Genomic DNA, 25,000 nt, shown 5'->3' with positions numbered 1-25,000 from the left:
ACCACGAGGTTGACCTCATGTCGGGTGTGACCAAGGATGAGGGATCACTTGTTACTCTGGGTGAGTGTAAGATTTCTTTGCGTCTCCCTCCCTCCGTGGTCTAGTGGTCAGCGTGCCTGGCTTCTACTCTGCGGGCCCGGGTTCGAATCCCGGCCCGGGCAGTCGGCGTGCAGCTCACCCAGCTGTTCATCCTCCCTCTCGGGCTGGTCGATAAATGGGTACCTGGGGAGACCTGGGGAAGGTAAACTGTGGTAACCCGGATGTCACACTGGTCCTGTGTCCCGGGGTAATGCATGGGCTCCCTCCCACTACAGGCTCAAGGGCCAATGTTACGGAGATGAGCACCGAGGCCACGCGCTGCTACAGCGTATGCCCCCAACTTTACCTTTACTTACTTCCCTCCCTATTTTACTCGGTATGATTTCAGTGATCATCATTGTGCCATCACCATACATACGGTGCTTCAAAGCTCAGAAGTGACAATAAACGCAGCTTCAACTTCAAAGATTTTTATGAAACTTCGAAGTTGAAATCGAAAAAAGAGCAAGCTTTGTATCATGCTGATTGGTGTGTTGTTTTCTCTGCAGCCATTGACTCCCAAAAACTTATTAATGATTTGGAGAAGCATTTTGATACCTACGGCCCTATCACCATTGGCCTTGAGAAAGAGGAAGACCCCGTCACCGTGGCTAAGAGGATCTACAATCACTATCTAGGCGACATCACCTCCGCTGGGAACCACTTCGACCAGCTCACAGAGGTATGTCGCCCAGACCGAATATTGTTCGATGCCTGGACACTTATAGGGCGATGTTGTTGTTCTGCCATTTATCGATTTATACAATCTTATCAGTTTCTAATTCTGATTACTCACTAGATTATGGTTGATAGATCAGGGCAAAGAGATAGTGTACATTGAAATTCATCAAGGCAATTTTACCACCCCAGGAACACCAACTAACCACCGACAAGATACACCAGCCTTTACCTACACATCTTGCTTATTATTTTGTCCACAGCTCTTCGGCGACAGATTTTTCAAACTGAACCAAGACGAAGTGATAAAACGCCACGCAGTTCATTTTCCGGACCGGCGTACCTTCCGTTACCAATTCGACTACCGCGGCAAACACAGCCTCGGAGACGCTTTGAATTCATCTTTGGGCAAAAACAGTAAGTAGCAGCGATGCTCTAGTCAGGGCAAGACGAGGAATACAAGCAGTGTGTCAACAAAACAAACTCAAACGTGGAGGGCAAATTTGAGTTCATTATTGCAAGAAACAGTTGTGGGCAGTTAGAGAAGCATAATTCAACACTAGAAACGTAGAATATTCAAAAAGGTTCGGACATAATATAGTATTGATCGTTGTTATGCTTCATGAGGGTGTGCGAAACAGCAGGTAAGAACGAAAAAGTTTTATGTGTCCGATGTAACTTATATAATTCAGTTTTAATACTGGTTTGCATAATAATATTTATAAGTTTTTGGAGGTATTGAAAGAGATAAATAATACTGCACTTAAGTTGTGCAACAAAATATATTTAGTTTAACTTCCACTAGAACAGTGTATTTAGTGTTTGAAAGAATAACCCAGATATTGAGAACACACCCACTGACATCCAAAGATCAAACTGTGGAGGAGGCTAGCTGCCAGGCCTCCTGAGTGCTGCCAGACACCAAGGCAATCAGTTAATGTCCGAAGCTGCTACGTCAAGTTTTTACTTATTTTATATTACAGAAACGTAACCAATAAAACAGCTGAGTGTATTCTTCAGCCAATAGTGCTTCAGTCATCGAATGTTAACTTGTTTTTTGTCTTCTTACACAATGATCGTAGGTTGATCAGAATCCACAGATAATACTTTTCTGTGCAATTACTGTACATGGCTGAAAAGATATCACCATGCACGGAAACGAGGAATCATATCAACTTTCCTTTCATAGGAAGAGGAGGAATACGCAGTCTTTTGGTAGCTGGCATTCATTCAGGCTGAACAAAGCAAAGGTACAGTCGACGTGTGCGCAATTCGTCCGCTTTACCTTTTTGCGATCAACTCTGTCCTTACTACCTTTATAATGGAGGTTCACAGTCGACTGAATGGGCTCTTGCAGGCACCATGATAATTTTATCGTTATGTACACGGGGCGGCGGAAGGAGTGGCTCCAGGCTATAATAGTGAAGGAGCGGGCACTGAGCGAGGCCGTCATTTGGGAAGTGTTATCCTTCCTTGAATACACGACCACTTTCGCTGCGAAGATTAGGTCAACATAAAGTCGGCTATTCTTATGTAATTTACCTATATGAAAATAAGCTCAAGCCTACTCGTTATAGAAATTCTAATTTGTTTGTTTGGCTGTTTATGTTATTGCTGTCCGCGTGTGTGTGTGTGTGTGTGTGTGTGTGTGTGTGTGTGTGTGTGTGTGTGTGTGTGTGTGTTTACGTGCGTATGTGCGTGCGTGCGTGCGTGCTTATGCCCCTGTCTCTCCCCAGCTGTGTGTCACCTCGATGACCTTATTTACCTGTTCGCCGACGGTACCCTCTTCGGGTCGCTGGTCCCCAACGGCCTCACAGACCCCGAGGACACACGCATGAGGGAGATGATGCTCAAGCTCTGGACCAACTTCGCAATACTCGGGTAAAATATAGTCATGCAATGTTACTGACATTAGATTAAAAACACAATTCATAGATAAATAGATAGATAGGCACTTATATGGCGCTGTGTGTGTGTGTGTGTGTGTGTGTGTGTGTGTATATATATATATATATATATATATATATATATATATATATATATATATATATATATATATATATATATATATATATATATATATATATATATATATATATATATATATATATATATATATATATATATATATATATATATATATATATATATATATATATATATATATATATATATATATATATATATATATATATATATATATATATATATATATATATATATATATATATATATATCTCCAAGGTAGGTTGCTCGCTTTGTGTTCACAAGTTAGTCAGATTGTAGGCTCCTCTGGATTGTTTCCATCAATATTCTCTCCAGACATCAAAAAAGTATTAATGATATCGTTCATATAATTTCGTATAATAACTTCATTTTCTATTATTATATCCACCCTTTTTTTTTTCTTTTTCTTTTTTTTGGGGGGTGGGGGTGGGGGGGGAGCAGCAACCCGACGCCCGACGACTCTCTGGGCTTCAAGTGGGAACCCAGCACAGCGGACAACCTGCACTACCTCTCGATCACCTCAACTCCGTCCATGCAGCCGGACAACCGGAAAGAGGTGAGGACACCAGTACCCTCACATAGAAAGCCTCCATGAGGTATCGTTTTGTTTCTGTTTGCCGGAAGAGCATCGCACGCCTCAGCATTCACGAAGAGTTGTTGACCCTCATGAATTTTATAGTAATTAATTATATTCAAACACCGCTGCTTTATAATCTACATTCCTATTTCACAGCAAATAATAAGTTGCTGTGCTTTCTGACGATGACTTAAAATGATATATCGTCGCCCTATTACGTCTAGCTTTTGAAAGCAGTGCAAAGTAGAAACATGGAAACATGGAAATGCAGGCAACAGAAAGCCTGTTGGCTCATTACGAGGTTGCCCGCTTTGGTGATTTAATCTGCTCGAGAGCCACTTTGGGCCTGGGGAGCAGATGAAAGCACCTCGACAATAAGGAGCAGATGAAAGCACCTCGATATTGAGGAACAGATGAAAGCACCTCAATATTCAGTTTACTCCCGACGCAGCGAAGTGACGGTCGATTCTATATTTGAAGGAGTTGATAGTATTCGCATTTACTACTTCTGAAGGAAGATTGTTCCAGTGACGGATGACTCGGTTTGAAAAGAAACTCCTTCCGATGTCTGTGTTACATCGACTAGACTGAGTGGGTAAACCGTTATTTCTAGTTCTTAGGTTGGTTTGCAGTTCAAAGAATTTGGAGTAATCGACGTTATTGAATTTTTTTTCAGATACTTGAAGACTTGAGTCATATCCTCGTCTTTTCTCGAATGTAAAGAGAATGAGTCGCTTGAGTCGTTCCTCGTACGGTTGAGCCCTTACGGTTGGTATCATCTTCGTGGCGCGTCGTTGAATCCTTTCCAGTAAATCAATGTCCTTTCTGTAATTAGGAGACCAGAACTGTACTGCATACTCGAGGTGCGGTCTTACCATGGAATTATACAAGGATAGCATCACGTCTGGCGTTTTACACTCGAAGTTCCTCGCTATGAACCCGAGCATGGTGTTGGCTTTGTTGTATGATTTTTTACAGTGATTCGCGTGTTTCAGGTCACTGCTGATAGTGACTCCAAGATCCTTTTCCTCCTGCATCGCTTGCAGAGGTCTCCCATTCATGATGTATGTGTGGTTACTATTTCTGGACCCAATGTGCATGACTTTGCATTTGTCAACATTAAAGGACATTTGCCATTTTTCAGACCATTCGATAATGTGATTGAGGTCTTTCTGAATGATTTCGCAGTCGGTCTTTGTGAGGGTCTTTCCCCCCACCTTGGTGTCATCAGCAAATTTCGATATTGTGGATTTCAGTCCTGATTAGAGGTCGTTGATATATATGATGAAGAGAAAGGGTCCCAACACTGACCCTTGAGGAACTCCACTAGTGACTGGAAGAGTGGATGGAACACTATGTTAAGAAAAGATCATTAATGATCAATAAAAACGGATATTAAGCTGAGCTCTGTGAAATACCATCGTTCAAATAGGCATAGGGGTAGAGATAGATCAGCCTGAGTGGAAATTGATATCTCAACGATTGTGTTTTCCTCTTACATAGAACCCCCAAAAATAGTGGGTTTTCACTTTTTTATATAACATCCCTTCGTTTCCTGTCCATGTGTGAAGCATATCACAAATCTTTCCAGCTGGAGACGGTTTGTTACTGTGTGCACCGGACGCAGCTTCCGTTCTCTCTCTCCCTTTCCTCTCATCGCTCACATTTTATCATCAGAGTTGTTTGTTAAGACTTTTTTTCCGTGAAAGACTTCATAATCACAGAACAAGAAAATTAACTCTTTGTGCAGAGTGTTCAAATGAGAGTGTGGAATTTGTTAATGTTTCGCATCATGAAGCCAAAAAGCCATGTAGACCTTTCCCTTTCTTGCAAGTAAACACACACACACACACACACACACACACACACACACACACACACACACACACACACACACACACACACACACACACACACACACACACACACACACACACATTCACCACACACACACACACACAAAAAAAATGACCACTGTTGTTGTGCACATTACAGGCAAGGGAGTTCATCGCCTCTCTACCGGTGACGATTAGCAAGATTTTGTACCCAGAGGAGCAGAAGCAGCAGCAGCAGCAGGAGGAGGAGGAGCAGAAAGAGCCAGCAGAAGGAGGACATCCATTAATAGAGGAGCTTTAGCTAAAGACACCCGACAAAATACCATCTCAGAAGCAGCAGAGTCAAACAAGTTATATAAATAGCCACAGCCATTTTGATCAGGACCTTGTGCATGATAGTCTCGCTAATCAGACATCTTGAGGCAAAGCTTTGCTGTGAGGAATTTAATGCTGCTCTTTAGAGTGCTTTCTTCCAACAAGTAGAACCTTTTGGCGTTTATTACTTAACACCTCAGGTTTTCTTTTATAAAGTAGTCATGGTGTTTGTAAAAATAGCAGTGGTAATGAGAGTAGCAGTAGTGATAGTAAAAGTAGTATTAGATGTTTAACTAGTAATAAAACTGTAGTCGAAATAGTCGTAGTAACTTAGCTGGTGTTACAGTTAATAAAGAAAATGTTATAACTAAATAGCATGTGACAAAAGCTTCAAGAAACTTAAGTTCATTGTAGCAAGAAACTTAAGTTCATTGTAGTTTTAAGTTGACACAATACTCATTATGTCTTTAGTTTGCGAAAAATAATTGAAACTGTTGTCCCGGCAAAATTCTTGAAAATAATGCTCATTGAAATCATAGTTCTTTCTGACATCCTTCGGCGGCTACATCCGAGATAACAGATTCCAAACCGACCTGTCCTCAGAAGTTTCCGCTGCGTCTATTTTCACAAACGGCACATTGAACTGAGCTTTCTCAAAAACAGTAAATGAAAAACTTGAAAATCCCAAACGGCACCCAAATTGTTACGAGGAGAATAATGAAGAAATCCTTGATATGACTTGAACCAAAAAAAAAGGCCTCCTGGGAATGGCAAAATACTGAAAACTTATGAACAGAAGTATATTTTCCAGCTCCCCATTCTGCAACAAGTAATGGGGGGGGGGGGGGGGTGAAGGTTAGAGTTCAGTGGTTGGGGTTTAAATTGGAGGTTTGTGTTTGGAGGATTTAGGTTGAGGTGGAGGTTAGGGGTTAAGGGTAGGTATTAGAGGTGGAGTTAGGGATTGTGGGTTAGGGATGAGGATGGAGGTTGGGATGTGAACTCGGTGTTAGGGCGAGGGTTAAGGGTTTGTTTGTGTGTGTGTGTGTGTTTCAGGAGGGGCATTGTCGTGGTCAGGGCAACCGATACACGCGTGCGGTTGGTAGTGATCCCGCCGATAAGGTTCCTTCTACTTTACATCTCTATTTCTGTTTCGTGACTTGGTCAGTGCCGATGGCTCTGATTCATATCCCTTGACCAAGGAGGATTAATAAAGGAGCAGGCGTGTGTGTGTGTGTGTGTGTGTGTGTGTGTGTGTGTGTGTGTGTGTGTGTGTGTGTGTGTCCTTGATAGTGAGAGAGAGAGAGAGAGAGAGAGAGAGAGAGAGAGAGACACACACACACACACACACACACACACACACACACACACACACACACACACACACACACACACACACACACACACCGAGCTTCGTAGTGCACTGGTTAGCACACCCGCCTTACAACCAAGAGCTTCCGGGGTCGATTCCCGGGCGGAGTGAAGTGGAGACGCCCCTTGTCTACCCAGCAATGGATGGGTGCCGTCTGTCAGCAGGGTTTGTGTTCCGCCTCTCCTCTGTGTGGGTGGGTGTGGGGTTGCAGCAGTACTGAAAGATATGTCACTTGTTTCCATGGTGGCTTACACACACACACACACATGTTTATCGGACCGTACTGTTTTCTTTAACGGTTGGTGAATCTTGTAATATCAAGCAAGTTTGTTTTAACATTTTACAATTGTGGCATTTGAGTAAAGAACCTCTCTTATATATTTTTTTTCCTAAACACATAAGGGAACAACTGAAGCTTTCTCCGCCCCGCCGTCTTATCCCCCACCTCACCCGAGTCACTCTCATGTAGGCCACTGCTCTCAAGCGAGTTACTTCCCTTGCTCCGCCCACTCCGGCAACACAAGCCAACACTTTGTCATGCAAGTCATTCACCCCATGTCTGGTTCTCTTTCTGGACGAAACGGTGGATAAGTTACATTTATTTGCGACTTTGCCCACCTGTTTTTTTTTTACATGTGTACATTTCCTCCTGTGTCGCTCTATCTCCCTTTTATCATGTATATGTGTCAACGTTTGTGCCAACCTAAGTATCTGCCTCTAGCAGAGTCTACCCATGTACGTGATCAATAGCTGCAGCACCACAGAGAACGTCAAAGACAAACACAACTAGTATCTCGAGAGTCTGTGTGGGACTCAGCTGCATTGTTGCCACACATACAAAAGAGTTTGACAAAAGAATTTTATTTGAAAACGGCTCAACACAGCGTCGCGGAAAATTCTCATTAGTAGCTGTAAACAGATAAAATAAGAATGCAAGTTAAAGATATGAGGCAGGCAAACATATTCAATACAACCCCACTGCAAGATAACGATAAAGGTCAATGGCACTTACTTAGGGGGGAGACCCAATCAGGTTTAGGGCGCTGGGGGGGGAGACAACTCTTGAACATTGCAGGTACGACTTTCCTCCTTAGTCCCTCTCCTCACACCGCAGGGACTGGATCTCAAGCACTATCTCTCCACCACACCTTGTACCGTTGCAGGTGAGTAAAGAATTTGTCCTAGGCATGCTGGGCCGAGGGAGATTTACGACTTCCGAGCCAACTTAGCTAAAGGCGGCGTGAGGGTGTGAAGAGAGAGAATTGAGTGCATGAAACATTATTAACAGAGTATGAAATATATTTGAATTCGTGTGGTAACAAACATTTAGTACATTATAGATTGCATTGTCAGAATTAGAGTAAAAATCGTTATCTACACCAAATTAATACAATGACGAAGCAGTGTTCAGACAGGAAATATGGGGTGTGTACTTATGGTGAAGGCACCTAAGATATATTCCATTTCATTATACAAAGATTCTGAGTGGGTCTGTAGCGTAGCAGCACACATACACACGCGCGCTTGCACACACACACACACACACACCTCCCCGGCAACACCACTCAGCACTCCCCCCCCTCTCCTCCTCCCCCAAGCGCCTTCATCCCACCCTTCCCATGGATACTTAAGTCCCTCGATGCCCACCACTCTTCTTTTTTCACTTTTTTCTTGTACGGACTTACTTCTAAAACGTATCTATAATATGTACATTTTCAGTCAAGTAGCTGCCGAAACTCTATCAACCTTTTTCTTTGAATCTAAACAATGAACGCTGCTTCACCTGTTGACAAAATGTATATATTTGTCACCTCCTTTAGCTCCTGGCCTTTCCTTTCTTTTTTTTTTCTAAGGGGGGGGGGGTGAATGTTCTGTTTGCCGTGATCTTGCAGAGTTGTTCACAGCACATTCACGCTCCTAATGTGTTTGTTCTACCTCATCGTTTTTCTCTACTGTAAATCTAAAGCGTTGATGATCTTATTTACAATCGAACTCACTTTACAACAGCATGAAACTCGTCACACTTGTGGCCGTGGTGGCGGCGGCGGCAGGAGCGGTGGCGGCCAAGGAACTCCCACTCGTCGATACTGAGGGTGGTCGTGTCTCTGGCATCCTGGAGGAAACGTTGAAGGGACGAGAATTTAACTCCTTCTACGGCATTCCCTTCGCCCAGCCTCCCGTGGGAAACCTGAGATTCAAGGTAACTCGAAACTTATGTTTAGTGACCAATATTGAATTGCAGTAAGGATTTTTTAGGAAGTTCTTTTGAAAAATTGAAGTTCAGATTATCAAATCAAACGGTTATGCTAAAACAGAATTCTGTACAGCCTGGAACATCCGTCCTTACTCGTACAGTCATACTTATCTTTTCAGAGTTCAGAGAAAAGAGGCGTCAGCAAAACATTGCAAAGATATTCTAAAATCGTGTAACTGGAAGCACGGCGAACCCATTCACATACATGTAACAGCAACTTAAGATAACCAATGAACGTCTCAAAGTCTCACACAATACATAAGTTTTCAACAGAGTAAAAAATGCTGACCAGTTATTTAGAATTTATCACAATAATCGTGTCACATTGGTTTGTGGTAATCAGTCAGAGTGAAAACCAATTCCATGATTTTTGTGCAGCAGAAAATCCAGTGTTTTACCAGAAAAAGTAAAAATGACTAATAAGTAAGAACGTTTCTTCATTGAAATGATGTTCAGTTATGTATTACAAATGAGTGAATAATTTGTCTTCCCAAAAGGTGCGTTGAATTAGATTTATTGCTTCTTTTTTTGTGGTATAGATGCGGCAAGCAGTTTTATAGTTAAGTGAAAGAGATAGACAGGAGTGTGTCTTCTCCCTCAGGACCCTGCCGCACCGACAAAGTGGGACGGAACACGCGACGCCTCCACCTCTGCTGCGCCGTGCATCCACTACCAAGTCGGTGAAAGGTTAAAAGGAGGGGAGCGAATCCTGGGCGAGGAAGACTGCCTCTATCTCAACGTCTTCACTCCACAGGCAAGCTATAGGGACAGTGATGATGGTTTAAGGCTACAATCTCCTAAGAAAGCGTAGAGAATAACTCGTGAATATTATATTTGTAATTGTTTCCATTACACCTCAATAGGAATTCTAATATACCATCATTATCTTGGTTGTCGACACACTACACAGGTGAAAGGAGTCTTGCCGGTGATGGTGTACTTTCATGGCGGTGCATACTATCATGGCGGCGCGCAAAAATACCGTCCACATGTCCTTCTAGATCACGACGTAGTACTGGTGGTGGTGCAATACCGTCTCTCCATCTTGGGTAGGTCTATAAGTCCTCACTGTCGCCCGCCTGAAACTGCCATTGCGTCGCCTTGGCCGCTGTGCCTCTCACTGAATGGTATCCCTCTGGCAGGTTTCTTGTCGACGGAGGACTCTGTGATGCCGGGGAACTTGGGCCTCAAGGACCAGACGATGGCGCTGCAGTGGGTGCAGAGGAACATCCACCGCTTCGGCGGAGACAAGACGCGGGTCACCATCTTCGGTCAAAGCGCCGGCGCTGCTTCCGCCCACTTCCAGATGATGACTCCGAAAGCTGAAGGTGTTGTAAGAAAGGGGTTTAAGCATGCGATTACATTTAGTAGTCGTGAGAAGAGGAAGTATGTTGGTAAAATACCAAAATGTAGTAATATTGCCTGTTGACTGATTTGTGCATAACTTAAATGTGAGATTGTGTAATAAGTAGTTTATTCTAAATGTACCTGGAATATAATTCTATATTGATTTAGAGTATTTAGTAAGCAGGTTTTAGTTAGATCCTTCCTGTTATGCGCAGGCCTCTTCTCCCGTGCCATTCTTCAGTCCGGATCGGCGCTGTGCCCCTGGTCGCTGAATGAGAAGCCACGAGATGCGGCGGTGCGCGTGGCCGACAGTGTTGGCTGCCCCACAGACCAAGGCAGCCAGGCCCTGCTCGACTGCCTGCAGGGGCTGGATGAACGGGTCATCGTTCCTTTACACAGGACCTTGCGCGTTAGTGCTGGATGCAGTTTAAGCGTCTTTGATTTCAGTTATGATTATGAAAAAAAGTTACACATTCTGCAGTGTATTAGTTTTCATGGCAGTGCATTGTTTCGCTTACAGGATTGGGGCAGGTTGCCCTTCACCTTCACCCCCTGGGTGGACGGCGAGTACATACCAGAGCACCCCGCCCAGCTGGTCCTTGATGGCCGCCACGCCCAAGTGGACATCATGTCGGGGGTCACCAGGGACGAGGGGGCTCTCTTTGCCTTACGTAAGGTTTTAAAATATAATGTTATTATAGTATATGTTATTTCCTTAACGTGCAAGTATGCAAAAGTGTATTTTTATATACATAGCAATGCAAGCTTTATATTTAACCATTAAATCTTTCCTTCAAAGCTCCCTTGGTGATAGATAGGTTAATGGAGCAACTTCAGAGCAACTTCAGCGTGGCCGGCCCGGCGTCCCTTACCTTAAGTTCTTTAATTGACGACCCGGTGGCCGTGGCCCGCCAGATGTACCGCCACTACACCGGCACCACCCACGTCACCAAGGCACACGCCGAGAGCCTCAACAGGGTGAGTAGCTGCTGGCCCATCCACACCCAAGAATTCAAAGACATACTGTTCTTAGCTCTCACATGAAAGTTGTTTATTGATGCATGCTGTAGTTATTATTGGTTTTGTTACTGCGGTTATTTTTGTTTGTCAGTCATACTCAGTTATTCAGTGACATGGAAATTCTCTCAGTGATTATTTTCAACCTCTTATCATTCATCGCAATGCTGCTTCCATTTTCATCTTTTATCGCTGTTTTCATTTTAACCGTTCTTCAGAACCTGTTAACTGTATACTTTCATTACATCCGGGACGTCGCTCAACTTTCTACTTGTGCTCATTCTTGTGAAGTTCAACATTCTAATGCAAGAAAACCAGCACCGGTTTAAAGCACTTATACAGAAACCTCTTGTCTTGTTTAGATTTTAGGAGATCGCCAGTTTGTCTTGCCTCATGATGTTACCTCCACCCACTACGCCGGCCACCTACACCCAACTAAGAAAACCTTCCGCTACGAGCTGCAGCATTACGCACAACTTTCCTTCACCCAGATGTTGTGTCCCGCCTGCGGCCTAGAGTGTAAGTAAGTGTGGCCCGGAAGAGGCCGTGTTAATGAACAGCACAAAAATCGAGCTTTGCAATATTATATTTTGTCATCATTTATTTTATCATTTCTCACATCGTTATTACTCAGCCACGTATTTCCAACTCTCAGATGTGATATATACAAAAACATACCTCATCCTCCTTATTTTCGCTGCTCTAACTTTTGGCACGTGCATGCATCGCCAGGGGTGTGTCACGGCGACGACCTCTTCTACTTGTTCCCCGCCGGCCCCATCCTGATGCCTCCCCCAGACGGGCCGCAAGACCTGCAACGCCCTGACGACCTCGCCGTCAGGGACATCATCTCGAAGCTCTGGACCAACTTTGCCGCCACAGGGTAAGGGAGCTGTTTGGAGTCACTGGCTGGTGAAGAGATTCCACAAATTTCATGTAAACATGCAACGAGAGGAAACAGTTTTATCAGTATTCTAATACAGACGCTGCATTATTCCCAGATAATAAGTGAGAAATATATTTAATTCATTTTGCCGCGGTAGAGTCATAGTGCAGACCCTAACGAAATCCCGAGTGGAAGTTGCTAGAATTTATCACTACTGTTTTATATCATCTAGCTGCCTTCTCACCTGCAACACAAACTTCATTCGTGCTGTTTAAGTCAAACATATAGATTAAAATTTTATATTCAATATCTCGATCCTAGACGATTCTTTACATAAGACTTTCTTTTCAGTGACCCAACCCCCGACGACTCCCTGGGTTTCAAATGGGAGCCCAGCACAGCAGACAACCTCCACTACCTCTCCCTCACGACCTCACCCTCCATGCAGCCCGACAGCCGGAAAGAGGTGAGATTAAAAGTTTTTGCTCTCAATAGTCTTAAGCTCCTGACAAGAAAACGATGCAGTTAGTGTGTGCTATTCATTTTCGCTTATCATGTATCATAATTACTTTTCAACATTCTTCCGGGGTCTTTTTTTTTCAACAAACAAACAAACAATTATTTTTTCAACAAATCGTTTTTTCTTAATTCCTCAAAGAAGTCAGTGAGTCTTTTCTGCTTGCACAGGCACTCAAGTTCTACAACTCCCTTCCGATCCCCGAAAACTTGATCCTTCACCCTCACCTGATGGAGGGCGGGACAGGCGGGCCGAGGGACGCCGCAGATTCTCCCAGGACGGAGCTCTGATGAAGTCGAGTTACGGTCCTAGACTTTTAAAAGTATGATAGTTTACAATAATGAGGATTACTTTGCTTATCCCATTGTAAGGATGTTTTAATATACGTACTAATGAGGTTTTTCTACTGATAACAATACTTTGTACTTGTTATGTGTGTGTATATGTGGAAGCAGACGATCACCTCAAAGTATTTCTTAGTTGAGGAAGAAACACACTTTTTTTGATTTTTCATAGTGCTTTTCTCAAAATATGGAACCCTTGATTTTGTCCCTTTTCTTGCGTATATCCGACAGGCACAGCAACAATCAATATCGCCTCTGTCAAATTCAACCCTTCACTTTCCTTATTTTCTGTCACCTCACCCTGCCTTGCAGCTTTCTCTCCTTGCCTAGACTTATTATGCTTCGTCAGTAGCGCTTGGGCTCAGCATCTCGCGGCCAAGTATAATAGTATTGTTCCATAGTAGTTTGTACCGCTCTTGTTCGACTCTTGGCGGAAAGATTTATTAGCTGTTGATTTATAATTGCATTCTCCATATTCAATATACACTTATGTTTTTACTCTGTGTCTGTGTGTGTGTGTGTGTGTGTGTGTGTGTGTGTGTGTGTGTGTGTGATAATGAGTGTATAATATGATTCATATATTATGATGCAGTGCCATGGAGAGAATATATAATAACTTACATATAGGCTAACATTAACTCTGCATCGGCTGACACCCCCCCTCCCTCCCCTCCATCTCCCTCCACATCGTCCTCCGCCACTGATAGTAATTTGTTGTTGAGTGAAGTGAAAACGGTACCTTGTGTGAGTTTGCTATCTTTTTTATTGGCTTCAGAACCGGCGACATAAGATCATAGCATTGTAGTAGCGTATAAAGGACAAAATTGTCATCTTCTTTTGTAAAGGAACACCAGTCAGAACAGGTTTTATGTTTACTTACTTCAAGCAACAAGTAAAGTTATATGCCAAAAAAGTTTCACCAGACAGTGTTTCAACGCGAAATTACAGTTTTTTTAAGAACAACAAGAGATATTCCATAAAACCCAAATAAGAAACACCACATTGAAGGTTGGGCCTTGACGAGGCGGACGAAGGAGCTGATGATCAAGAGAAGATTGCAGATACTGTGAATACAGGACACGAGATGGACGGTTGGCAATGCAAAAGAGAAAGTAGAGGGGCGTAAGCTACTATTTAGTAACACCACGAGAGAAAAGAGAAAAACCGTTGGAATAATTATACCAAGACGACTAAGGAAAGACTAGGTGATGTAAAACGAAGCGACTATAGAATTGGCGATAGATTATTTTGCGAACTGACGGTCTTTATGCCCTCCAAAATTGGGTGTACAAGTAATGGAAAGGAAGATTTTTGCTAACTTTGGACAAGTATGGAGTATGCATCTCACGTGTGGGGGATCTCCACTCACACAGCTCTTCTGGACAGAGTGGAGTCTAAAGCTCTTCGTCTCATCAGCTCTCCTCCTCTTACTGACAGCCTTCTACCTCTTAAACTCCGCCGCCATGTTGAATCTCTTTCTATCTTCTATCGATATTTTTATGCTGACTGCTCTTCTGAACTTGCTAACTGCATGCCTCCCCCCCCTCCCGCGACCCCGCTGCACACGACTTTCTACTCATGCTCATCCCTATACTGTCCAAACCCCTTATGCAAGAGTTAACCACCATCTCCATTCTTTCATCCCTTTCACTGGTAAACTCTGGAACAGTCTTCCTTCGTCTGTATTTCCTTCTGCCTATGACGACCTCTTTCAAGAAGAGTGTATCAAGACACCTCTCCATCCGAAATTGACCTCTCTTTTGGCTGCTCTATACTTATCACTATATGAGAGCAACAGTTAGCGGACTTTTTTAATCTTCTCTTTGTTGTTTGTTTGTACTGTAAAAAAAAAAAAAAGTTAATCGAGGTACATCTGGTTACTGTAGGTGGGTGGCCTAAATGACCGAAATGGGTGAAATAGATGCACCAGATGAGATTTGGAAACTAAGTTCCTTTTGACCAAATTTGAAATCAAATAGATCGATTGAGAGAGAGAGACAGGCAAGCAGACAGATAAACAGAGAGAGAGAGAGAGAGAGAGAGAGAGAGAGAGAGAGAGAGAGAGAGAGAGAGAGAGAGAGAGAGAGAGAGAGCACAACATAAATGTTTCACCTAAACGTCCAAGAGAGGCTGACTAAGAATCAGTTAGCAATGCAAGAGGTCACCAGAACGCCCTTGCAGAGTCCATAAAACAATTCATAAAGAATGTTAAAAGTCGATAAAAAGTAACAAAACGGAACAAAAGTAGAGCCGTAGGGCGCTGGTCTGAAGCGTTAGAGGGGTCACTATTCTAAACCACAGGTTGGAGGGGTGACAATAGAAAAACTACCAGAACCAAAGGCTTTCTAAGGGTTTAACCCAGAGATGGTATAATACGTAGAAATTGTCAATAATCTTATCCGGCACAATATAACAAACTTGTGAGAGGCACTGAAATCCCCAAAGTTGGAGATGACAATGGAATGAGACCTTGAATTTTACTGAGTAATTATTATGACTGTCAGAGGCCGTGTTGTATAGTTTTATCGGGAACTTCTTTTTAATAAAGCTTCGGGAAAGGATGATAATTTGGCAGAGCATGTTCCAGACCTTGCCGTGCTTTTGCCAATATGAGTTATTACCATCATCTGGATAATTAAAGCATTTATAAGAGGCACGTAATGATAAAATCCGGCAGATGCAGTGGTTCAGACGTTGCCAAATTATCATCTTCATCCGACGCTTTGTTATTCCCGAAAATACAATATATCACGGTCTCTGAAACCCATTGTAGATGAAAGACTATCACAGACATGTTTAGTGATAGAATGACAATTACTAGCAAGATAGTTGATCATTCCGAAAATTCAAGGTCAATAGGTCAATGCACAGCTTGGTGCAGCGAAGGCAAGTGAGGCGGGCATGAGCTGTCTATGCATGTGATATTATAGCTGCTTCACTCGGTATCCACTATCAGGGAAGTGAAGTTCTCGTACTGCTTGTCTCTCCCACTGCGTCACTCTTCTTGGCTCTGCGTGCCACTACCCAAGAATGAGGTGCGTTGGATGTTTGGTGGTGGTGGTGGCGATGGTGGTGGTGGCTACAGGAGGGGCATCAGCCAAGGAAGTCGTTGACACTGAAAGTGGCCGCGTTTCTGGCATCCTAGAGGAGACGGAAAAGGGACGAGATTTTCATTCTTTCTACGGCATCCCCTTCGCCCAGCCTCCCCTGGGAAAACTTAGATTCAAGGTAACTTTAATTAAATTGATTGGTTTGTGTGGCCTAACATAAGTACAAAAACCCTTCTTGCTCTCATATATAACTTAAAATTTGTACCTTGAACTTTGTTTCAAGCTGTGGTACCTTATGAAGTTTGCGTGTGATGCCATTAACATGTACATGTTAGTGAAAGGAAGGATTTGTGTGCCTTCTCCTTTAGGACCCTCAGACCCCGGCGCCATGGGAGGGCACGCGCGACGCATCCCAACCCCCTGCGATGTGCCTCCAGAACCATTTTATAAACATTTATGCGGGAAAAACTGATTTTACCGGTGGTGAGGACTGCCTCTACCTGAACGTCTTCACACCTGAGGTGAGTCACACAGGCAGACTTCGACAGACAGACAAAATTACCACTTGAAGTAGTGTACACTGCAGGCTGACCCAGTGAGATCTGACAGGAGACATTTACGAGTCGCAACCCTGGGTGTATCCCAGGTCCCAAGTTCTTAGAGACGAGAATCGCGCTTCATCTTAGGAAATTGGACTGAAGTATGAATATACAGCGCCAAATTTCCGCAGTTCAGAGCAAAAAATAACACTAATGAGACAGACGCTTATATTGTAACAACAAAATTTACCATCCTCTATTGCATGATTAACAACGAAACCACGTAGGTGAAGGAAGGAAGCGACTTGCCGGTGATGGTGTGGATCCATGGAGGCGGGTTTCATGCTGGCAGCGCTACGGAATATCGTCCTCATGTCCTCCTGGACCACGACGTGGTACTGGTGGCGGTGCAGTACCGGCTGGGCGTCCTGGGTAGGTCACCAACGCCTCGCTAACGCCCGCGTGAAATAGCCGTTTTGGCGCACTGCCGCTGTCTCTCTCACTGAATGGTCTCCCTCGGGCAGGTTTCTTGTCGACGGAGGACTCTGTCATGCCGGGGAACCTTGGCCTCAAGGACCAGACAATGGCGCTGCAGTGGGTTCAGAGGAACATCCACCGCTTCGGCGGAGACAAGACGCGGGTCACTATATTCGGGGAGAGCGCCGGCGGTGCCTCCGTCCACTACCAGATGCTGACGCCGAAAGCTGAAGGTGAAAAAAAAATATATATGGTGCACTACACACTTTTTCTATGAAGATTTTCATCATAAACTTTCTGATTTCATTATTTATTTCAGTAAGTTTCCCAATAGTCTTGAAACTGGACTTCTTCTGTTATGTGCAGGCCTTTTCTCCCGTGCCATTCTTCAGTCCGGAAACGCGCTGTGTCCCTGGGCGGTGAACGCAAAGCCACGAGAAACCACCCTGCGGGTTGCCGGCTTTGTTGGCTGCCCCGCAGACCAGGGCAGCCAGGCCCTGCTTGGCTGTCTGCAGGGGCTGGATGCAAATGTTATCGCTCCGCTGCTTCATAAATTTTCAGTCAGTAAATTATTTTACTATGATTTACGTTAATTCAGCTGACATGTTTTCCATTATACTTGCTTACTTCACGTGTGTGTGTGTGTGTGTGTGTGTGTGTGTATATATATATATATATATATATATATATATATATATATATATATATATATATATATATATATATATATATATATATATATATATATATATATATATATATATATATATTAAACGCTCATCTTTCCAGAGGTGGAGCAGGATGCCACTCACCTTCGTCCCTTGGGTGGACGGCGAGTACCTGCCGGAGCACCCCGCCCAGCTGGTCCTTGATGGCCGCCACGCCCAGGTGGAGATCATGTCGGGTGTCACCAGAGACGAAGGGGGCCTGTTTGCCTTACGTAAGCATCTAGTAACTTCTTCATATTGCTTACACATTTTATTCTCTGGGTTTCCTATGCATAATTTTCCTGCTGAACTCATCTGCAACGACATTTTCTTCACAGCTGTCTTAAGAAAGAAAGTCTTATTGGAGCAACTCTCGACCAACTTCAGCGTGACGGGCCCAACGTCCCTCTCCTTAGATGGCCTCTGCGAGGACCCGGTGGCCGTGGCCCGCCAGGTGTACCTCCACTACTTTGATACCATCCACCTCACTGAGGCGCACGCCGAGAGCCTCAACAGGGTGAGTTGGAAATGACTCGTGACTGTGTGTCACGATTCTGAGAGATTTTGATCATTTCAAAAATGAAGTAGATAATAGAACTACCGCTGCCACCGCTACTGCTACTTCCACTATTATTACAATTACTACTACAGCTACTACCGCCACTACTATTAACGATAGTATTAATAAGAATATTAGTAATATTAATAATAATAATAATAATTACTATTATTGTTATTATTAATATCATTATAATAATAAGAAGAACGATATTATTGATGATGATGATGATAATGATAATAATAATAATAATGATAATGATAATAATAATAATAATAATAATAATAATAATAATAATAATAATAATAATAATAATAATAATAATAATAATAATAATAATAATAATAATAATAATAACAAGAAACGCGAACTCTCACGGCCAAATTAATGGGCAGGAGTGACTCTCAGTTGTAAATAATGTTGCAATCGAAGCCATTCGACTTTTTTTCGTGGTGCCTGAAGCGCCGGTAGGCTTTCTTGAGGGGCCTTATGGACGGCCCCAGCCCGTTTGTGGCGCAGGCTAATTATATTTATAGTGGCTGCCGTGATGTATGACTCTTGCTTGGCCCATGCTGCCCCACCGATGCTTCTCTTGACCGAAGTCGCTGAAGTTAAGGTTGATTGAAGATCCGAAGAGCATGTGGGTAATATTCCGCCACTCGGCGATGATTTGAAATTAGTGTATTTCGGTGGGGACTCCAACCTAGTCCACGCTAGGTGTCCTGGGGCTTATCACGCCCGCTCGCTAAGCACTTGGCCACCGCCTGATGAAGGGTAAACACACATGAGATAAAGAAGCAAGTGTATGTCGATTGTTCATTGAACATAGACAGTCACTGTGCTTTTATTACAAAGGTGGCTGGAGCTGAAATTTTGAGGTGTAATATTTTATTCACGATAATCTTTAGGTAATTCTTCCAGTTTTTTTCTGACCTCAAAGGGATTGATATATAAGTAACCTCTTATATGTTGCCAGATGTTCAGTGACCACATGTTCGCTGTGAGTCATGACCTCACCACCGCCTTCCACGCCTCCCACCTCCACCCCGACAAGAAGACATTTCGCTACGAGCTGCAGCATTATAGGCCGGGCGCTGGCAGCCACCTGATCTGCCCCTCCTGCGACGTCGAGTGTAAGTGCCTTAGGAGGTGAATGCGACACAATACAAACTTTGATAATAAGTTTATTTACTGTTATGATCAAATTTATATGGCTGATCCTCTTTGGAAAGAACCCCACCCTAAAGATTTGACCTCAAATTCGCGACCATCATCCAAAGCATATAAGTAGACTGTAACAAAGAAGAATATCTTGATTTTGAAGAGATAACGAAAGTGAATGAAGGTGCACCTGAAAAAGGAGGTAAAAGCAAAAACAAGCTCACTATAAATCTCAAAAACTAAACGACGAATGCACAAACAAAAAAACACGAAAGATCAAGCATCTTTTTAACTTCTAGTATGTTAAAAAACTGAGAACACCAGACTGATGTTCGACAAGGACAAACTAATTAAAGTTACTGATTTGTAATTCCTACATTCGGCCCTGGATTGAATTAGAATAAGTAGAACATAAATCCCATCAAAACGAAACATGAAATTAAGGAATCACTAAATTTGTAATAAGAGGAAAAGCTCCTGCAGAAAAAGTGCATTTACAAATATTAAATTACGAGTTTGACTTCATTTATGAGACAAATAGTTACATAGAAGAGTTGAACAATGAAAATCTACAAATAGGGCTGAAGATGAATAGGAAAGAGGTTATGTTCAACAACTATGATCAAATCGAGCAATCAGTCTTCCAAGTAAGAGCTCAAGAAACAATTAATGAATATGTATACTACGGAAAACTGACGCACAGAAATTCCTCGCTTTAAGTGAAACTAATAAGACATATTCTCGTAAAACAAGTTTTTATTTCAGATTCTCCTTGCTATTGTTCGTAAAGCCAAGTGTTTAGAATCAGTTAGTTCTCCGCGCCATGACATATTGATCACAGACAGACATTGACTAATGCTCTAGAAAGGAAAGTGAGAAAGGCTTAAAAGAAGAGTGGTGAGATCGATCTTAGTCATCAATACAATGGACAAGAAAAACTGCAAATTGGTAAGAGAACAGGCGAAAGTAAATGACATGAAAGAGAGTAGCTATGCAAGAAATTCTGTCAATGATCGGAACACTTATGTTGGATAGAGAACAAAACGTGAGCAAAAAGAGTGACAGAATTGGATATTAGATATAAAAGAGCCAAAGGAAAGCCATTCAGCAGATATAATAGTGTCATGAAAGTGAAAATCACATGGAACGTTTACATAGAAACTTGAAACTATAGGCACAAGGCTATAACAGTTGGAAGCGTTTAGGAGAGGGCATGTACTGCATTGGATTTGTTAAGGCTGACGACGATGAAGATTAAAATTTGAACTTGCAGACTTTTAAGTTCAAGACTAGTGTTTTTCGTTCCCTGATTTCATTTGACACCCACTTCAATATCCAGCGAGCAGGTTGGTCTAAGCACCCTCGAGTGGAGTGTATCGTCTGCCTTGTACTCACCAGGGATCTCCCACACTGACGAACTGTTCTACTTGTTCCGCGGTTTCCCCTTCCTGACGCTCCCCCCGGACTGGCAACAAGACCTGCAGCGCCCGGAGGACCTCTCTCTCAGGGACATCATGACGACGCTCTGGACCAACTTTGCTGCCACTGGGTAAGAAGGATTGGGTGGTGGTGTCTCAAGACGTGTCTGAATTTTATTTATATTTTCAACAATAATGTATCCGTATTTTGATAATAATAGCCAATTGTAAGGAAAGTAGCCAAACCCGTTTTAATGCTGTATTGTTTTACTATCATCGGCAGTTTCATTCCACATCAGTCTACTTATTTGTCCTCCATTTTAAGTCCATAACTCTGTGGTCATGCTGTTAATTAAGGAAATGTGTCAACGTTCTTTCTTCAGCAACCCGACCCCCGACGACTCGCTGGGCTTCAATTGGGAACCCAGCACAGCGGACAACCTCCACTACCTCTCCCTTACGCCCTCACCCTCCATGCAGCCCGACAACAGGGAAGAGGTGGGAAGATTACATTTTTTGTTTTTTCCAAAATTTCTAAACTTGATACTAACAATGTATTCAGTATTTGATAACTTTGTACTTCATAATGAGCAACACAAATTTTGCAGCATTCAGCAAAAGACACAAAGTTGTCATGTTCTCGCCGGCAATATTTTGTCGTATTTTCTTGAACATGTTTTTTGATTCAGTGATCTTATTAGTCATCGAGTGTTTTCTTCTCGCTCAGGCACGGAAGTTCTTCAACTCCCTTCCGATGACAGCAAACTTGATCCTTCACCCTCACCTGGTGGCAGACCACACCGGTGACACGAGTGGCGCCGCGCACACTTCTAAAGTGGAGTTGTGATGAAGTTTGAACAGAGTTACAGTTCTTTAAAAATGTTATCATATAATTGTGATTGATACTAAGATGATCAAATGAAACTCCAAATGGTTGACAGAACTTACTCAGAAAAGCTCCGTAAGGTTAACAGAACTCTGAGAGAAAAGAGTTAAGTAATGAAGATCCCTTAATATTCTTTCTTCTATTTTTCCTCAGCTATATATAGTACTGTTCATGGTTGCCTTTTCTCAGCATCTGTGATTCATAAGTAGGAGACTAGTGCATGGTGAGCGATAAAAAATACCTGAACTACTATTCTGGCTTATACACGCCAGTCACCTTCCTGTTTTCTTTCCCATATCCACTCTATACCTTTAAGTGTATACTGGTGTCTAATTTAACCTCTGCAAATATCGAACAGTTTATTCGGCCTTCTGTTGTAGATATTTCCAGCTCGCATTGTTTCATGAATATATCTTGCCCCCTTCGAGTCTCCTTTTAAATGTACCTGCCGGATCTGTTTGCCTTTGTAAATGTTGTCAGCCCAATGGCATCTTGAGAGAGAGAGAGAGAGAGAGAGAGAGAGAGAGAGAGAGAGAGAGAGAGAGAGAGAGAGAGAGAGAGAGAGAGAGAGAGTAAATCACTCACCTAAGGTTTGATCACGTGCGGGACTTGTGATCTCTAGTACAGTACCCTCCCCGGAAAAACGTGAACCTCAATGTGACGTCACAGTCCGGGTTGACAGGAGGCCACCAGGACATCATGTGGGTAGTCTTCGGCCGAGTGGTCAGTGCGCGGACGTTATGATCCCAAGGTCCTGCGTTCGAGTCCTACCGTAAGACGCTGACAGTGTTCAATCAACCCTGACCTCAGCGCCTGATGTCGTGGAGCACTTGCAAGTCACACCACGGCAGCCACTATAAATAAAATACTTCCGCGCCACCACCGGGCCGAACATCAGGCCCCTCAAGAGAGCCCACCAGCACTCATAAGAAAAACAACAGCAATTCGGCGATGACTGAACACTGTTAGCTTGTAGCGGCGGGCGGGGCTTGAATGGCGGGGACGTCGCACACCACACGCCCGTCTCACTGTATCCACCCCACAGCTTTGCTCAGGTGGGGACAGTAACTATTCCTGTCCGTGGATGAACTTTCCGACCTGAGCAAAGCGTGAATCTCAGTCAGCCGGTCGAAAGACAAGCTCGTTAATCCTTTCACGTGTGTGTGTGTGTGTGTGTGTGTGTGTGTGTGTGTGTGTGTGTGTGTGTGTGTGTGTGTGTGTGTGTGTGTGTGTGTGTGTGTAGTCGCGTTTTTTCCAAATGTCACGCTCCTCATCTCCGAATCAAGACACCTTCATGCACTGATTACCACATCTAACCCCATGTTCCGCAATATTCTTCATACATTATGATGCAGTGCCATGAAGAGAGTGTATAAGAGCTTACTTGTAGACTAACATCATTAAGTCTGCAGCGGCGGACACACCACCTCCCTCCCCTCCGTGTCCCTCCACACCGTCCTCCGCCATTGACAGTAATTCGTTGCTAAGTGAAGTTATCGAGAATACTTGACAATGCCTAATCTTACTACTCCTAAAAAAACATTATTGATAAGCAGTTTTATTTCCCAGTCCAGTACAGTTGCCATAGGTGATGAGGTTTTATTCAAACAGTTATGTACCGTGTGTGCTTGGGTGAGTTTGCTATCTTTTTTTTAGTGACTTCAGAACCGGCGACATAAGATCATAGCGTTGTAACTGCGTATAAAGGACAAAATTGTCATTTTCATTTGTAAAGGAACACCAGTCAGAGCAAGTTTTATGTAAATTTACTTCTAGCAACAAGTAAAGTTATATGCCTGAAGAGTTTCACCAGACAGGGTTTCAACGCGAAATCTCAGGTTTTCAAGAACTAGAGAAATTCCATAAAACCCAAATAAGAATCATCATATTGTATGTTGGGCCTTAAGGAAGCGAACGAAGGAGCTGATGATCAAGAGAAGATTCCATATACTGTGTATACAGGAGACGAGATAAACGGTTGGCAATGCACAGTGGAAAGTAGAGGGGCGTAAGCAACAATTCTGAGACACCACGAGAGAAAAGAGAAAAACCGTTGGAATAATGTCATCATGAAGACTTAAAGGAAGGATTAGGTAATGTGAAACGAATAAACTATAGAATGGCGATAAAGTATTTTACAAACCAAAATTGGGTGTACAAGTAATGGAAATGAAGACTGTGGGCTAACTTTGGGCAACTAGGTTAATCAAGGTACATCTGGCTAGTGGAGGTGACCTGATTGACCTTAATGCGTGAAATAGATGAACCACTTGAGATTTTGCGGTAGTAAGAGGACAAAATATAAAATAAAATAGATCATTTGAGAAACAGGCAAGCAGACAGACAGACATATATATATATATATATATATAGAGAGAGCAACAGAAATGTTTCACCTTAACGTCCAAGAGAGGCTGACTAAGAATCAGTTAGCATTGCAAGAGGTCACCAGAAAGCCCTTGCAGAGTCCATAAAACAATTCATAAAGAATGTTAAAAGTCGATAGAAAGTAACAAAACGGAACAAAAGTAGAGCCGTAGGGCGTTGGTCTGAAGCGTTAGAGGGGTCACTATTCTTAACCACATGTTGGAGGGGTGACAATAGAAAAACTACCAGAACCAAAGGCTTTCTAAGGGTTTAACCCAGAGATGGTATAATACGTAGAAATTGTCAATAATTTTATCCGGCACAATATAATAAACTTGTGAGAGGCACTGAAATCCCCAAAGTTGGAGATGACAATGGAATGAGACCTTGAATTTTACTGAGTATTTATTATGACTTTCAGAGGCCGTGTTGTATAGTTTTATCGGGAACTTCTTTTTAATAAAGCTTCGGGAAAGGATGATAATTTGGCAGAGCATGTTCCAGACCTTGCCGTGCTTTTGCCAATATGAGTTATTACCAACATCTGGATAATTAAAGCATTTATAAGAGGCACGTAATGATAAAATCCGGAAGATGCAGTGGTTCAGACGT

The 25,000-nt window shown here is 42.9% G+C and overlaps 1 protein-coding gene across 6 annotated transcripts in view; it reads left to right on the top strand.

The window, feature by feature from the left end:
* Positions 1–25,000, top strand: part of LOC127004133 (venom carboxylesterase-6-like) — a 39,142-nt gene that overhangs the window by 7,542 nt on the left and 6,600 nt on the right. The window contains exons 1-12 of one of the 6 annotated variants that reach the window (XM_050871530.1): positions 5,474–8,022; positions 8,867–9,059; positions 9,715–9,867; positions 10,024–10,162; positions 10,256–10,441; positions 10,676–10,869; positions 10,981–11,131; positions 11,260–11,438; positions 19,533–19,689; positions 21,116–21,266; positions 21,519–21,633; positions 21,863–22,448. In XM_050871530.1, the coding sequence (XP_050727487.1) occupies positions 7,790–8,022; positions 8,867–9,059; positions 9,715–9,867; positions 10,024–10,162; positions 10,256–10,441; positions 10,676–10,869; positions 10,981–11,131; positions 11,260–11,438; positions 19,533–19,689; positions 21,116–21,266; positions 21,519–21,633; positions 21,863–21,982 (1,971 nt within the window). In that variant the 5' untranslated portion in view covers positions 5,474–7,789 and the 3' untranslated portion in view covers positions 21,983–22,448. Of the gene's footprint in view, positions 61–587; positions 761–1,019; positions 1,174–2,492; positions 2,638–3,204; positions 3,320–5,335; positions 8,023–8,866; positions 9,060–9,714; positions 9,868–10,023; positions 10,163–10,255; positions 10,442–10,675; positions 10,870–10,980; positions 11,132–11,259; positions 11,439–11,839; positions 11,997–12,209; positions 12,361–12,714; positions 12,830–13,050; positions 16,453–16,642; positions 16,796–17,100; positions 17,246–17,337; positions 17,524–17,656; positions 17,851–18,079; positions 18,231–18,335; positions 18,515–19,532; positions 19,690–21,115; positions 21,267–21,518; positions 21,634–21,862; positions 22,449–25,000 lie in introns of those variants that run through there. The other 5 variants (XM_050871529.1, XM_050871535.1, XM_050871532.1 and 2 more) reach the window with 5 other exon arrangements.

The sequence above is a fragment of the Eriocheir sinensis genome, chromosome 27 (genome assembly GCF_024679095.1).
Source record: "Eriocheir sinensis breed Jianghai 21 chromosome 27, ASM2467909v1, whole genome shotgun sequence".
NCBI lineage: Eukaryota > Metazoa > Arthropoda > Malacostraca > Decapoda > Varunidae > Eriocheir > Eriocheir sinensis.
This window is presented reverse-complemented; position numbering and strand designations above follow the sequence as displayed.